The sequence below is a fragment of the Chiloscyllium plagiosum genome, unplaced genomic scaffold (assembly GCF_037043375.1).
Source record: "Chiloscyllium plagiosum isolate Xiang-an unplaced genomic scaffold, Cpla_swu_hap1 HiC_scaffold_4, whole genome shotgun sequence".
Classification (NCBI taxonomy): Eukaryota; Metazoa; Chordata; class Chondrichthyes; order Orectolobiformes; family Hemiscylliidae; genus Chiloscyllium; species Chiloscyllium plagiosum.
In genome coordinates this window covers 17,805,706-17,821,328 of record NW_028270142.1, presented here as the reverse complement: position 1 = coordinate 17,821,328, position 15,623 = coordinate 17,805,706, and the positions used below count along the sequence as shown (strand labels likewise).

The following is a 15,623-nucleotide window of genomic DNA, read 5'->3' as shown; positions in this document are numbered from 1 at the left end:
TGCATTGTTGAAATACAGGAATTAAACCATCTTCCTGCTGTCAAAATAAATAGAATAAGGAATTAAAAAAAACAGAAATTGCTGAAAAAAACTTAGCAGGTCTTGCAGGTTCTGAAGAAGATCACGAGACCCAAAATGTTAACTCTGACTTTACTCCACAGATGCTGGCAGACCTGCTGAGTTTTTCCAGCAATTTCTGGCTTTTTTTGTTTTTGTTTATGGTTTCCAGCGTCTGCAGTTATTTCTGTTTTTTGTTTATGTTTATAAATTGCTTGAATTGAGTTATAACAGCATACACTTTAATCAGTTTCAGAATTATTTCACAATATTTGTAAATATAAACAATGCAAATGAGATGCATATCCTGATTTCACAGTACAAAGATCTTCATTAGATGTCAATGTGAAAATAATTTTACATTTTAAGGTTTATCACGATGTTTTTTACTGAATTAATAAGACAATAAATGATTGAGGGACTAGACTTAGTAAATTGTGATTTTTTTTCTTAATTGAATTCAGATTCTCAAATTTCCACGGTAGGATTTCAATTCTGAATTACTTGTTTCAGTCACATAATTATCATCCTATCATATGCTAAAGGATCGATTCTGTTAGTAGCAAATAAAAGCAGATTGAATTCTACACTTCATCACTTTCTGAAATGACAAATCCTCTGGTAGATTTATTAAGAACCCATTCAGTCCTTTTGAGCCCACTCTGCCATTCAATTAAATCATGATTAATCTGTCACAGCTTCAATCACTCATCTTTGCTCCATATCCCTCAAAGTCCTTGACTAATAAATTCTATTTTCAGGTTTAAAATGAATATTTGAACATGCATTTATTGCTTTTTATGATAAAGCTCCACTTCTGTGAGAAAAGTTTCTCCAGAAGGATGTCAAGTCATCTCATTGAAACATAGAGGATTCTTAAACTGTTTGACAGGTTGTGCTGACTGGATGTTTCCCCTCATAGCAGAACCTAGGAACAGAGGGATAGTCTCAGAATAAAGGGACCTCAATAGTTGAGGATGAATTTCTTTTCTCATAGTGTTGAGAGTCTTTGGAACTCCCTGCCACAGAGATTAGTGGGGCAGAGTCATACAACAACAGGCTCTTCAGCCTACCCTGGCTACTCTGGCTAATACTTTTTAACCTGTATTTGGTCCATAGCCTACCATACCCTGGTATTTTAAGTACTCATCAGATGCTTCATAAATGTTGCAAGAGTACTTCACCTGCCTCCACCAACTTCTCAAGCAAAACATTCCATATTTCTACCATCCACCGAGTAAAAAAGTCTTTTCCTCAGATTTCCTCTAAACCATATGCTCCTCACCTTAATCTTATGTCCTCAGGTCTTAGACATGTCTGCCATGAGGAAAATATTCTCACAAACTACTCTGTCTATGCCTCTCAATTTTGTATGAGATTAAGCCCTTGTCCCTCTAAAGAAAGCAAACCCAGCCCATCCAATCACTCCTCATAACAGACTTTTCATCCCAGGAAACATCCTGGTGAATCTCCTCTACACCTCCTCTACAATCATGTCTTTCTGATAGTGTGATAACAAGAACTGAACACTGTATTCTATCTGTGCCCTAACCAATGTTTTATAATGTTGCTACTACTTTCTATGCCCCAGCTAACAAAGGCAAGCATCCTTGTATTTTTTTCACCACCTTGTCTACATGTGCTGACACTTTCAGGGATTTATGGACTTGTATACCAAGATTTCTTTGTTCCTTAGTACTCCTAATAATAATAGGAGTACTATTAGTAATAATATCCTTCCTATAACAGGAAGACCAGAACTGAACATACTCCACAAGAGGTCTCACTAATGTCCTGTACAACCTCAACACAACATCCCAACTCCTATACTCGAAGGTCTGAGCAATGAAGGCAAGTGTGCTAAATGCCTTCTTAATCACCCTATATATGTGATATATGATGAAAACTTTAAAGAATTATATTCTTGAATCCCTCAGTCTCTCTGTTCTACAACACTACCTTAAGCCCTACTTTTAATTGTATGTTTTGCCTTTGTTTGTTTTACCAAAAGGCAATACCTTGCATTTACTTCAATTAAACTCCACTCTTTAGCCAATTGACCTAATTGATCGAGATCTCTTTGTAATCTTAGATAACCTTTTTCACTGTCCATCAATCTTGGTGACTTCTGCAAACTTACTAATCATGTTTTCATGTGTGTAATTATTAGACTTCAAGTGAGTAGAAATGTTGGTTTCCCTACGTTTATCTTCTATTACCATCAAGCATATTGAGTTGAAAAATGTGTTGCTGTAAAAGCGCAGCAGGTCAGGCAGCATCCAAGGAGCAGGAGAATCAACGTTTCGGGCATAAGCCCTTCTTCAGGAATCAAGCATATTGACCAATGTATTTGCATAATCTTCTTAAAGTGACCTGAGCATTTGACAATTTGACTGAAGGCTGCCCAGGTAAGTGTTGCAATTAGCAACCCCCAAGACTGTTCCGCAAATGCTGACCAATTGCAGAATCACATCTAATAGTCAAGATTTTTTATTATGTAAACAAAAGGAATATTTGCTGTTTCTGAACTAGTTAGGAGCTACAGTTCCCCATTGCTTTCTCCTTGGCAACACCACAAATCAGAGATGACTGGTCAACAATCAGTTCCTTTTACTCCTGCAGTATATTCCTTTGATTTTTTGGAATTTGGCATTCTTGCATTTTGTGCTAATGAGTATAACACGAAAAGCTTGTGCAACATCTCTTATTTCAGCAACATTTGAATGATCTTGCTCCACTACATAAATGCAAAGCAGAAGATGATAGCACGAGGGAATCAGAAAGACTTTACAAAGGGCAGAGTCCCATAATTGAAAAGCTGAATCAATGGAAAAAAAATTAAATTTCTGATCTCTTTATCGATGAGTAGTTCAAAATACATCATGCAATAAATTTATCTTTTAAACCACAGTGATCAAAATACAGGTCAAAATACCAAGAATGCATAATTCAAGGCAAACAGGCAAAAACAAGTCAGTATGAATAATGTAGACTGAGAGTTTGATTATGGCATTCAGCATAAACTTAAAGATGTTATTATTCACTATTCTATAAAGGTGTAAATTAAATTAAATGTCACCTATTCAATGTATTGCAAAACAATGTAGTTTGGAGTTAGAACCAACATGCCAGAGGCTCTGAGTGTGCAAAGACTGAGCTGGGACAGATGAGCACATTTCCTAATATCACAAAGAAAGGTGTGAGTAAAACTCAAATTCAAACCATACAGCCACTCATTTCTAGTCCCACAAAATAAAAACAAATTGTTATCCTTGTAATTATTAAAAGCAGTGAAATCCATAAAAATGGATACCCAAAATCCCAAGAGTGTATAAAATTCAAAGGAATCCTGTTAAGAGGTACAACACCACCAGGATATCTGACTTATCCAGTTTACTGTGCAATCATCAGATGGAAAAGACACCAAAAACGCTTGTAAAATTTTATTTACCTACCTTGGGTTTCAGCGGTTTTAAGGTGGGAATGTCAGTTCCTTCAGCTCGCTGCCTACTGGAGTCAAAGGTTTTCCTTTTCTTATTAACATTTTTTTGGCAGATAGGCTCATGCTTTAACTGTAAGGAAAAAAAGGCAATCTTAAAAGTTGTATTGGAAAGCTGAGCAATATTGAATGTGAAATTACTGCTCATCTACAGCAAAAAAAATGACATTTCATTGATTCAAGCAATTCAGGTTCAACAATTTCCTTGCTTCTGGAAAATCTAACAGGTGGAGTCATTGAGGAAGCTGGGGACACAGAAAATCCCAAAAGTTTCTGTCATTAGATTTTTAGCCATCTATTGCTGGATTTCTAGATTTGCTGCATCCATGTGTAAAATCTTATCAAATCTTTCCATTTCATCATCTTTAGTGTTTAATATTAAAGCTCATTGTGATAAAATACCAACAAATTGCTCCAAAGTAATTCATTCTTAGGTAAAAGTAAATGCAGAATCACACAACAGTCAGTATTTGAACAAAATAAAACACTTATAAGCGGACACCTAAATGTTAACGCGTATGCATTTTCCACTTTTGCATTTCTGTTTTGTTTGTAGCTTCTGGATATAATAAATACATTCAACATGCTTCATTTGGATCCAATTCAGGTTGATTGATCAGAAAATAGTGTCTGTTAAGTTCACTGGCAAAAATTTAAAATGCAGGATTGTGGTATTAATAATGGAGTTGATTTCATGTTTCATTCTATAGATTGTGAGCATCAAGAATGAACATATCCTAAACAAAAATGTTATTCCTTCTCTAACATGCCTTCACCTCTGAAAAGTATCTGCTATAGCATGGGTGTGTGAAGTTATCCCATTAACAACAAACAACATGAGGTCTTCTCAATAAAAATAACAATCCAACATGAAAGTGAACTAGACAAATGATAATTATTTGATGAGACCCATGTGCTCTAGGGATTGGCATGTCTCTGCCCAAAACTCATGTGTGCAGGACAGCCTGCAGAATTCATCCCATTCGATGGGCTTGAATCAACCCCAGCTGCCATAACTGATGGCTGTTGCTCTTGCAGAAGTTTCCACGTAATTTATGATGCAAAACTGATGGGGCTTTAGAGAGTGAGAACTTTAAGAGATACATTTTTATAACATCCCAAGATACTTTAATTGTTTTATTCAGTTTCAAGGTGTACTGCAGCAGAAAATGCCCAGCTGCTCCAATTGCATTCCGGGCTGAGTATTCAAAAATTATCCAGGTAAACTTGTATCCTATACCTAAACTAACAGAGTTCAAAGAATATTTATTGCTCTATAAAAATTATACACACAAATCCAGATAGACAGGGGACTTACATTGCTAAACAAGACATACAATAGAACATGTAGTATGAAAAACGTTATTCAGGTGGCTTTGCCTACAAATTAGTTGAGCATGATACTAATTCTATTTGCAAACATGCCTGAAGCCAAGAGCAGCTTGGTTTGCAAATCACCAGCGATGATGCTGCCAGAGTTGAGTTTTGAGTATGTTGTTGCAATTTATGTAGACATATTACATTAACTGTTGTTTAAAGGAAGAAATCTGGGAAGAACATCCTGCATTGACTTGACAACGGAAATGACAATGGTAAACTCAGTCACGTCAACCTTGCAAATGTCCACTTACTATTATCTGGGCCCTTATGCCAAAATTGGGACAGGTGTCCGACCGATGAATCAGGCATTAACCTGAAAGTCATATTCATGGAATTGTATCTTGCATACAAAGTCCCAGATAACACCATCACCAACCCACCTGCTTCTTCAATGAACTTCACTCCAACATGAGGTCAAAAGCGGCTATGTTCACTATGTTTGTGCAATGTTCAACACGACTTATGTCTACTCAGATAATGAAGCAAGTCCATTACCAAATGTAGCAATAACTTGTGCTGACAAGTGGTAAGTGAATTCAGACCAAACAAATGCAAGGCAATGACTATCTCCAACAAGAGAGAATTGAACCAGTGCCCCTTGACATTCATTTCCATTAACACAGAAGCAGCTTGACACCACCTAGAACAAAGTAGCACACTTGACTGGCACCATAACCAAAAACAACTATTTCCTCCATCACTGATACACAGCAACCACCAAGTGCATCATTTACAAGATGCACTTCAGAAATTCACCAAGAATCCTTTACAGTATCTTCTAAACCCATGACCATTACCATCCAGAAGGAGAAAGCAGCAGAAACATGGAAATATCACTGCCAGTAGGCACCCCTCCAAGCCACTCACTGTCCTGACTTGCTATTACTTCAATGTCCCTGTGTCACAATCCTGGAACACTCTACCCAACATTGTGTGGGTCTACCTATAAGGAGAAAGTGAGGTCTGCAGATGCTGGAGATCAGAGCTGAAAATGTGTTGCTGGAAAAGCGCAGCAGGTCAGGCAGCATCCAGGGAACAGGAGAATCGACGTTTCGGGCATAAGCCCTTCTTCAGGAATGAGGAAAGTTTGTCCAGCAGGCTAAGATAAAAGGTAGGGAGGAGGGACTTGGGGGAGGGGCGTCGGAAATGTGATAGGTGGAAAGAGGTCAAGGTGAGGGTGATAGGTCAGACTGGGGTGGGGGCGGAGAGGTCGGGAAGAAGATTGCAGGTTAGGAAGGCAGTGCTGAATTCGATGGATTAGACTGAGACAAGGTGGGGGGAGGGGAAATGAGGAAACTGGTGAAATCCGAGTTCATCCCTTGTGGTTGGAGGGTTCCTAGGCGGAAGATGAGGCGCCCTTCCTCCAACCGTCGTTTTGTTGTGGTCTGGCGATGGAGGAGTCCAAAGACCTACATATCCTTGGTGGAGTGGGAGGGGTCTACCTATAGCAGATCAACTGTGACAGTTCAAGTAGGCAGCTTATTTTATGTGAAATAAATGGAATCAAGCAAAGAAGCTGCTATCCCATAACGATTAAAGAAAGTACTCTTTCACTGAATTGTCCAAAGGACAGAATTCCTAATACTGTTATTAGAAGCATTTGATACTTGAATATTCCATTCACTATTTAAGGACATGCAATAACATAATTAAGCAACATTTGAATTCATAAATGTATCCACTCAAATGTTTTGTAATTAAGCAATTTAGTTTTGCCTCGATATAAAATATTACCCTGTTAGAAATACTTTCCTTCAAATTAGGCTTAATGTGTGCATTACATTGTTTTGATCCACCAAGATTTGTTTCATAATGGTCCTTGGGATGTTACCTTACATTAAAAGGAGATATTGCAAGTTTTTGCTGAATGCCCCTACTATTGATGGTGGCATCCATTTCTTAATCCTGAATAAAACAACAAAATATCAATTATCTCTCGGCAATATAACTGCGGTGGGTGTATGGAAAGAGAAGAGTGAATTTGATACTATACACTTACCCGCACTGCTGGTAAAAACGTTCGTCCACAAATTTTGCAAGATGCTAGATCACATTCTGCTGCTCCACCTTCACAAACAGAATATCAACATGAAAATATTTTAAATGATTATTCATTTACAAGTACACTAGTGACTCAGCTATTCCTCTTCAATTGGACAGCTGTTGTCATCCAAAAAGACATTCCAAAATATCAATATTAGATGTAATGTTGGTGCTTTTAAACAACTGAAATCAGAAAGCTGTGCCCAGTGAGAGATTTGGTGGGGGTGGGGGGTGAAAGTGGGCAGTTAGATACAGCCTGGCAGGTACTTTGTTTGGGGGGCCTGGGGATGGAGGGGAGTCAGCTCTGATCGCAGAGGGAGGTGCAAGTCAGGTATGTAGTTAGAGACGGAATCCTTCAGGTCATGTTGGGTCAGGTGGGGCAGTAGTAATGAGAAAGTCTACAGCCTTAAAACTTGTCTTTAAACATTTAGACCAAAATGTAATGCTGAATTATAGAACACATTTACTGCACTAGAAAATAGACAGGCAGGAAGGCTCAGAAAAGGGGGGATCTTAAAGAATGCAAAAGATAGGGAACTTGGGCTCACCAAGTGATAACAGGATGCTGTAAGACAATTAAGAACATTTGCCTTAGCATCAGTGAATCTGTGTGAACAGGACATCAAATGATAACATTCACAGCCATTCTGTTGTGAAATTAATGACAGTGTTTGATTCTGACCCTGAAACGAAACTCAGTACTATCAAAAACTTTGTAATTAACGGTTAGATGCTGCCAATTATAATGGATTCTTATTACTCCTTGCACTTGGGGCAGTCATAGAGAGAAAATAAATCTTTGTTGTTACAAAACCCTGACTTGAGAGTTCAAAAGGACACTAGAGAGAGAAAGACCATTTTGCTGCTGAGGCTGTTGAATCCAGTAGAAAATTAACTCTTAGTGCTTATCTGCTTTGGATTGAATTTAATTGCATTTTGAGACTTTTTGATGATTTTGAGTAGCCATTACTGGTTATGAAATGCAAACTCTGTAAAAGGAAATATTGATAAAACTTTCACTTACTTGCTGTTTTTACGTACCTTACAGACTGCCCCACTGTTAATTCTAATTAATCAGATCTTATGTCTTATTTGAATTTGAATCACCAACTTAAAAAGAAGGCATGTTTAATTCGAGACTAATTAATCATTTTAAATACAACCTTGCAGGAACATTTCAGCCTCAGGTACAGAATGATTCTGTGCTTAAGTTAAAGAGCAAGAATCTGCTCCCCACTTAAAATGATTCTAAACCTAACATTGAAGAGATTCTGACACAATCTGTCAGGAAGCCATTTCATGGTCAAAGGTTTGCCCTCCTTGATAAGGAGCCATTTCACAAAACAATGATATCAGACATGTGAGCTGTCCAAGGTTACCTTATGACATTTCCCACTTAATTTAGACTGGTACTTCTTTATAGGAACCTATCTCACCAGCAGACTCCTAACTTGGCTGGATTTCTTTTTCCCACCTGATGGATAGCTCAAGGCCTGTAGGAGTGATCAGTCAAGTGCACACAGACCTGTCTTCCTTATGAATTATTGTCTTTCACTGTTATCTAGGTAAAAACAATAACTGCAGATGCTGGAAACCAAATTCTGGATCAGTGGTGCTGGAAGAGCACAGCAATTCAGGCAGCATTCAACGTGTAGCGAAATCGACGTTTCGGGCAAAAGTCCTTCCTGATGAAGGGCTTTTGCCCGAAACGTCGATTTTGCTACTCGTTGGATGCTGCCTGAATTGCTGTGCTCTTCCAGCACCACTGATCCAGAATTTCACTGTTATCTGTCTAACTAAGAACATGCAATGTTTTTGTAAACTTTTGTATAAAGGAAGCCACTTTGTATCAGTATGGAAGTAGCCTGCTGGGGCACTTGAAAAGCTGGTACACTACTCTCCTAGGTTATTAGAACCTAGTTAGTTTAGCTTATAGGTATCAGTGTTATGTTGTAATAGTGATGCTATTAGTGAATAAAGGGGATGACTAAAATTAAACTAGTCTGTCTGTAAGAGGTTTTTATTCCAGACTTCCAAAGAGTACGACCTCCAGGACGAACCAAGAGAGAGGCTTTACAGGTCTGAGTCCACAAGGGATTCCCTGGGCCATCTCAAATCTGTACTTTAACAGTAAGTTCATTTACTTCATTGGGTATCAAGTTCATTCATGTGAACATGGTCTCATTAGAAAGCATTAGGTCTAATGAGGGAGTCAGATGAGGAGTGCTGTTAGATCTGTTTGGGGGGGCAGAGATGTGGAATGATTGATCAGGTCAGGTTGGGGACTTGCAGGGTCAGGGAAGGAGGTGGTCAGCATAAGTGATTGGGACATCAATTACTCAGGAGTTAGAGAAAGCTTTTTCTGTTTCACATTTCCGAGGTAAATAAATCAAAATTGTCCAAAGTCTCTGAATGTAACTCAGAATCTGAGACGTTAGCAGAGGATCCCAGGAGCAGGAGGACTATCTGCTGCAAGCTAAAACTTTCCAGACAATTCTCATGTAGGTCACTGCAGGATATCCACAAGGTCCTGACACACATATTTGCTCCAAGATAATTTAAAGACAAGATGATTTGGCCCACTATCTTTTCCTTCCTGTATTTGAAGTATTACTTTGACTCTATCTGCTAACTGTAGGATTTTTAATGCAGTTCATGTTGAACTGGCCAAATAATTTCTAATCCCCTTACAAACTAGTATACTTATGTTAATGCATCTTACTATAATACAGTACCAAGTCCTACTTGCAATTTGTAATCACATTTATCATAATTAGATTTGAATCCTTATGAGGCATTTGAAATTGCTACTGAATCTTTGAACCAACGATGCCAGTACATCCAGCATGTTGTTTATTTTGTTTTCTGTGGATTATAACCCAAACTTTTCACTTCGCAGTTTGCTAACTGAGACACTACAAGATGATTGGCTAATAAGCCTTCTCGATAGCATCACTGTAGTTTGTATGCCACAGATTGCTATAAATATCTCATGCTTAATTTCATCATACTCTGATAAGTCTAGGAGAAAGGGAGGGGCGGCACAGTGGTTAGCACTGCTGCCTCACAACGCCAGAGACCCGGGTTCAATTCCTGCCTCAGGCAACTGTTTGTGTGGAGTTTGCACATTCTCCCCGTGTCTGCGTGGGTTTCCTCCGAGTGCTCTGGTTTCCTCCCACAGTCCAAAGATGTGCAGGTTAGGTAAATTGCCCATGCTAAATTGCCCGTAGTGTTAGGTGCAATAGTCAGGGATGAATGTAGGGGAATGGGTCTGGATGGGTTGCTCTTTGGAGGGTCGGTGCGGACTTGTTGGGCTGAAGGGCCTGTTTCCACACTGTAGGGAATCTAATCTAACCTTTAACTAGATTTCCCGTAGTGTTAGGGGAATGGGTATGAGTGGGTTGCTCTTCAGAGGGTCAGTATGGACTTGTTGGGCCCAAGGGCCTGTTTCCACACTGTAAGTAATCTAATCTAATCAGATGCTGAAGCTCAGAGTCAAGAGTGTGGTGCTGGAAACACACAGTAGGTCAGGTAGCCTCCGAGGAGCAGAAGTTTATGCCCGAAACATCGATTCTCTCGCTCCTCAGATGCTTCCTGACTTACTGTGCTTTGCCAGCACTATGCTCTTGACTCTGACAAGACTGTCAAAACGTCTAGAGTCCTCTTTGTTACCAGTATTCTTAGAAGTCAGCAGTGAGGACCATTGCTTTGACATTAATCGCAAAAGCCAAACTGTGGATTCAAGGCACAAATGTTAAGGTTTTGAGGAATATTCACACTGAGATAGATTTTGGACCATTCCTACCTCAGTCAGGAAATGTCATCAACATGCTCCATTACTTTTTTTTGTTGGAAGCTCATGATAATCTAATAAAACATAACTCTTCAAATTAACCCTGGTTAATCAAATCAAGTTATCTCCCCAACATATTCTGAAATATATTGATTATAGTTTGTATTTCGTATTGGCATAAGGGTCACAGTGTTTTAGAACCCTATGGCCTTTAGCCATTGTCTACACAACAGCAGACAAGCATTTCTCATTTTCGAGCATTTTGCCCACAGCCTTGTACATGATGGTGTTTCAACTAATTATCAAAATATTTCTAAAATTGTATTACATTTGCAGCCCTCTATCATCCTTTCAGGCAGTGAGTTCCAGATACCCACCATGCTCTGGATGAAACATTTCTCCCTTAAATCCCCTTTAAAACTCCTGCCCTTTACCTTTAATCTATGCATCCAGTTTATCAAACCAGTTACTAAAGGAAAAAAAATTCTTCCTTTCTACTTTATTAAGTCACTGAATTAAGTTATCCCTCAGTCTTCTCTGCTCTAAGGAAAAGCAACACCAGACCAACTGTCCAGTTGCTTTCGAGGATCTGTTGACATGCATTCTCTGTACTCTCTGCCCTACCATTTATCATGCACTCCTTTGCTTTGTCAATCTTCCCAAAATACATCACCCCACTTTTTAGGACTAAATTCTATTTGCCAATATTCTGTCCATCCAACCATCCTTTTGTCTCAGGATTTCCTCCTTGGTATTTACCTCAATTTAATATTTGTGGTTGAGAATTATACAATTAGCTGATCCACTAAGGTTGACTGTAAAAGGGCAATTGAGCTACACACTTAAGACTACTCCAAAGTAGGGTTAAGGTAAGGAGAAGCATAGCATAAAGTGTGCACTATGATATCCAGCCCTAGTTTGGAATATGGGTTTTAGAGGTTATAAATAAACACCAGTACAAATCCAAAATCTTAGTACTTAAGAAATAATCCAAGAAGTCTGCTGGAAATCTGCCTTTTAGAATGATAAATTTTAATCTGCAATTTGAGATGGAGAAGGGAGAATCGGAAGTGTCAGTACTGCAGTTGAACAAAAGGAACTATAGAGCTATGAAGGAGGAGCTGGCCAAAGTTCAATGGTTCAATACCCTACCAGGGATGGGAGTGGAACAGCAATGGCAGGTATTTCTGGATATAATGCAGAAGGTGCAGGATCAGTTCAATCTAAAGAGGAAGATAGATTCTAAGGGGAGGCGGGGCAACCGTGGTTGACTGGGAAACCTTTAAAGAGCATCAGAGGATAACTAAAAAGTCAATATACGGAGAAAAAAATGAGGTACGAAGGCAAACTGGCCCAAAATATAAAGGAGGATAGTAAAAGCTTTTTTAGGTATGTGAAAAGAAAGAAAAAGATTAAGACTAAAATTGGGCACTTGAAGACAGAAGCTAGTGAATTTATTATGGGGAACAAGGAAATGGCTGAAGAGTTGAATAGGTACTTTGGATCTGTCTTCACTGGGGAAGACACAAGCAATCTCCCAGATGTAAAGTGGCTGAAGGACCTAGGGTAATGGATGAACCTGAAGGGAATTTATATTAGGTAGGAAATGGTGTTGGATCGACTGTTATGTCTGAAGACTGATAAGTCCTCGGGACCTGATGGTGGCTCTAGAAATCGTGAACACATTGCTAATCATTTTCCAATGTTCTATCGATTCAGGATCAGTTCCTGCGATTGGAGGGTGGCTAATGTTGTCCCACTTTTCAAGAAAGGAGGGAGGCAGAAAACAGGGAATTATAGACCGGTTCGCCTGAAATCAGTGGTTGGAAAGATGCTGGAGTCAATTATAAAAGATGAAATTATGACTCATTTGGATTGCAGTAACAGGATAGGTCAGAGTCAGCATGGATTTACGAAGGGGAAATCGTGCTTGACTAATCTTCTGGAATTTTTTGAGGATGTAACTATGAAGATAGACAAGGGAGAGCCAGTGGATGTAGTGTACCTGGACTTTCAAAAAGCCTTTGACAAAGTCCCACATAGAAGATCAGTGAGCAAAATTAGCGCACATGGTATTGGGGGCAAAATACTGACTTGGATTGAAAATTGGCTGGCTGACAGGAAGCAAAGAGTAGTGATAGACGGGTCCCTTTTGTAATGGCAGGCAGTAACCAGTGGGGTACCACAAGTTTCGGTGATGGGACTGCAGCTATTTACAATACACATTAATGATATAGATGAAGGTATTAAAAGTAATATTAGGAAATTTGCTGATGACACAAAGCTGGGTGAGGATGTTATGTGAAATGTGAGGAGGATGTTATGATAATACAGGGTGACTTGGACAGGCTAGGTGAGTGGACGGATGCATGGCAGATGCAGTTTAATGTGGATAAATATGTGGTTATCCACTTTGGTGGCAAGAACAGAAAGGCAGATTACTATCTAAATGGAATTGTATTAAGTAAAAGGGAAGTACAACGAGATCTAGGTGTTCTTGTACATCAGTTAATGAAAGCAAGCATGTAGGTACAGCAGGCAGTTAAGAAAGCTAATGGCATGCTGGCCTTCATAACAAGAGGAATTGAACATAGGAGCAAAGAACTCCTTCTGCAGCTGTACAGAGTCCTGGTGAGACGGCAACTGGAATATTTTGTGCAGTTTTGGTCTCCAAGTTTGAGGAAGGACATTCTGGCTATTGAGGGAGAGAAGCGTAGGTTTACGAGGTCAATTCCCGGAATGGCGGGACTATCATATGTTGAAAAATTGGAGCGACTGGGCTTGTATACACTTGAGTTTAGAAGGATGACAGTGGATCTGATTGAGATGTAGAAGACTTTTAAAGGATTGGACACTCTGAAGGCAGGAAGCATGTTTTCGCTGATGGGTGAGTCCAGGACTAGAGGACATATATGAACTGCTCTGCCCCAGAAGGCAGTGGAGGCCAAGTCTCTGGATACTTTCAAGAAAGAGATGGATGGAGCTCTTAAAGATAGTGGAATCAAGGGTTATGAGGATAAGGCAGGAACAGAATACTGATCGTGGATGATCAGCCATGATCATAATGAATGGTGGTGCTGGTTCGAAGGGCCGAATGGTTACTCCAGCACCTACTGTCTATTGTCTAATCCGTTTTCTGACAAAACTGAACCTTGTGTGTGAATTTAGATATGCATGTACAGATTGATTGAGAGCTGCGTAGAGAAAGCAATATACCAACATACTGCTAAATCACATTACTTGAAACAAAATCGACATATTAAACTGATGGGAGCAACATACTTATCAGCAATTTTCTAGTAAATAAATAATTACTAAAAAATGACAGGAAATAATCATTCTGGGATGCAGAGAAGAGAAATCGGTCTAAAGACTAATTATACAATACATATACAGATACTATTGCTTCAATTTTAACCTCTTCGAGTGAACCGGTGAAAAGTACAAAATTGGAAATGGTCACTCCCCTTCTAACTGCCACAATATATCTAAGTCAGGATTCAATTGTGCAAGCAAGACAGAATGCAAGTTTTAACCAGTGCAGTTCTGGATTTCACAGACAAAGTCATTCGAGAATGCCTGGCAGGTACAGGCCCTGACTGAGCAGTATGATGAATGTCACAGGGGCTTGATGAATATATGCAACATTCACAGGTGCTCCTTCAATTGATCGTCAGTTATGATTCGAACACTGTTTGGTTTATAAACTGGATTTCAAGGACTCCACACAGACAAAGGCTCAAATTTCTTGGCCTACAGAGCAGTACTTCAGGATTCTCACTCTGTCGAGAGCTGATTGCAGATTGCTGCATTTCACCAAGCCACGCTGCTTACTGGACTGGGCAGCTATGCCAGTGGAAGTGCTCACTACCCTCAATTTTAATGGCACTTATGACAACAGACTCACAGACGGAAAGAAAGAACGGTAATATTTGCAACTCCATACAAATAGATTCGGCAGGCAGCATTCAGTCTTTTGAAATGCAAAAGCTTCCCATTCATCATCATCCAACTGACATGCAACCACAAAAAGGTCATGCTAGCATGTGCATCGTTTTTATTTTCTCAGAATCAGACAATACATTTACATTAAAACTTGTACAACAATTTTTTTTCTCTACAATAACAATTCATGAATGGAGCAAATATTAGTGTGTGGGCGCTCAAACCGACGTCGCGGTAACTCAAACTTATTCAGCAGAATTTGACTTGGATGACAATAGCTTTTGTGAATTTATACATCGTTAAGCCGTGCAATTACTTTTACCATAAGGTACACTAGTAAAACCAACAGCAAGTCACACGGACCGTACAATTGTCATCAAATGAATCGATGCAACAAGAAAGGTGGAGGAGGGTGGGGTGGGGTGGGAGAGAACATCATCGCAGTTGAGAGCTGCAAGTTCTTTAAAAATTAAATGAAATTCTCATTGGCGGTGATCAGAGATAAAATTTTTGGGAATAATATATATATAATGTGCAGCCGTGGGGATAAGGGGTGTGGCAGAGGTTGGGGGGGAGGGCAGCATTGTCAAACAGCAGAGAGCTTTCCCCTCCCGAGGACTCTGTATCATCATCCTCCTCCTCCAGCACCCCACTACACTCCCTGAGAGATACGGCTGTAAGCCCCCCCCCCCATAAAGGGGGGTGGGGGGAGAATATCCTGCACCTTCTGGGTAAGGGCAGAATCCCGCGACCAGTCGGTCTCTCACCCCGTGTGAGGTTTTCTCTCTCTCTCACCTTGTTGCCCCGGCACCGCCTCCATCTTCGTCTCATTAGCAACGCCAACTGCGTCCGCACCCAGCAACATCGAGCTTCCTGATTGGCTGCCAGCCTCGCCTCGCCCCGCCC

General features: G+C 39.7%; 1 protein-coding gene across 1 annotated transcript in view; it reads right to left on the bottom strand.

Moving 5' to 3' along the window:
- The window catches only part of zc2hc1a (zinc finger, C2HC-type containing 1A), a 51,850-nt gene extending 36,268 nt beyond the window's left edge, over positions 1-15,582 (bottom strand). The window contains exons 1-3 of the mRNA XM_043689113.2: positions 15,513-15,582; positions 6,936-7,003; positions 3,513-3,629 (exon numbers count right to left, since the gene is read on the bottom strand). Of these exons, the coding sequence (XP_043545048.1) occupies positions 3,513-3,629; positions 6,936-7,003; positions 15,513-15,582 (255 nt within the window). The remainder of the gene's footprint in view (positions 1-3,512; positions 3,630-6,935; positions 7,004-15,512) is intronic.
- Positions 15,583-15,623: the final 41 nt, after the last annotated feature.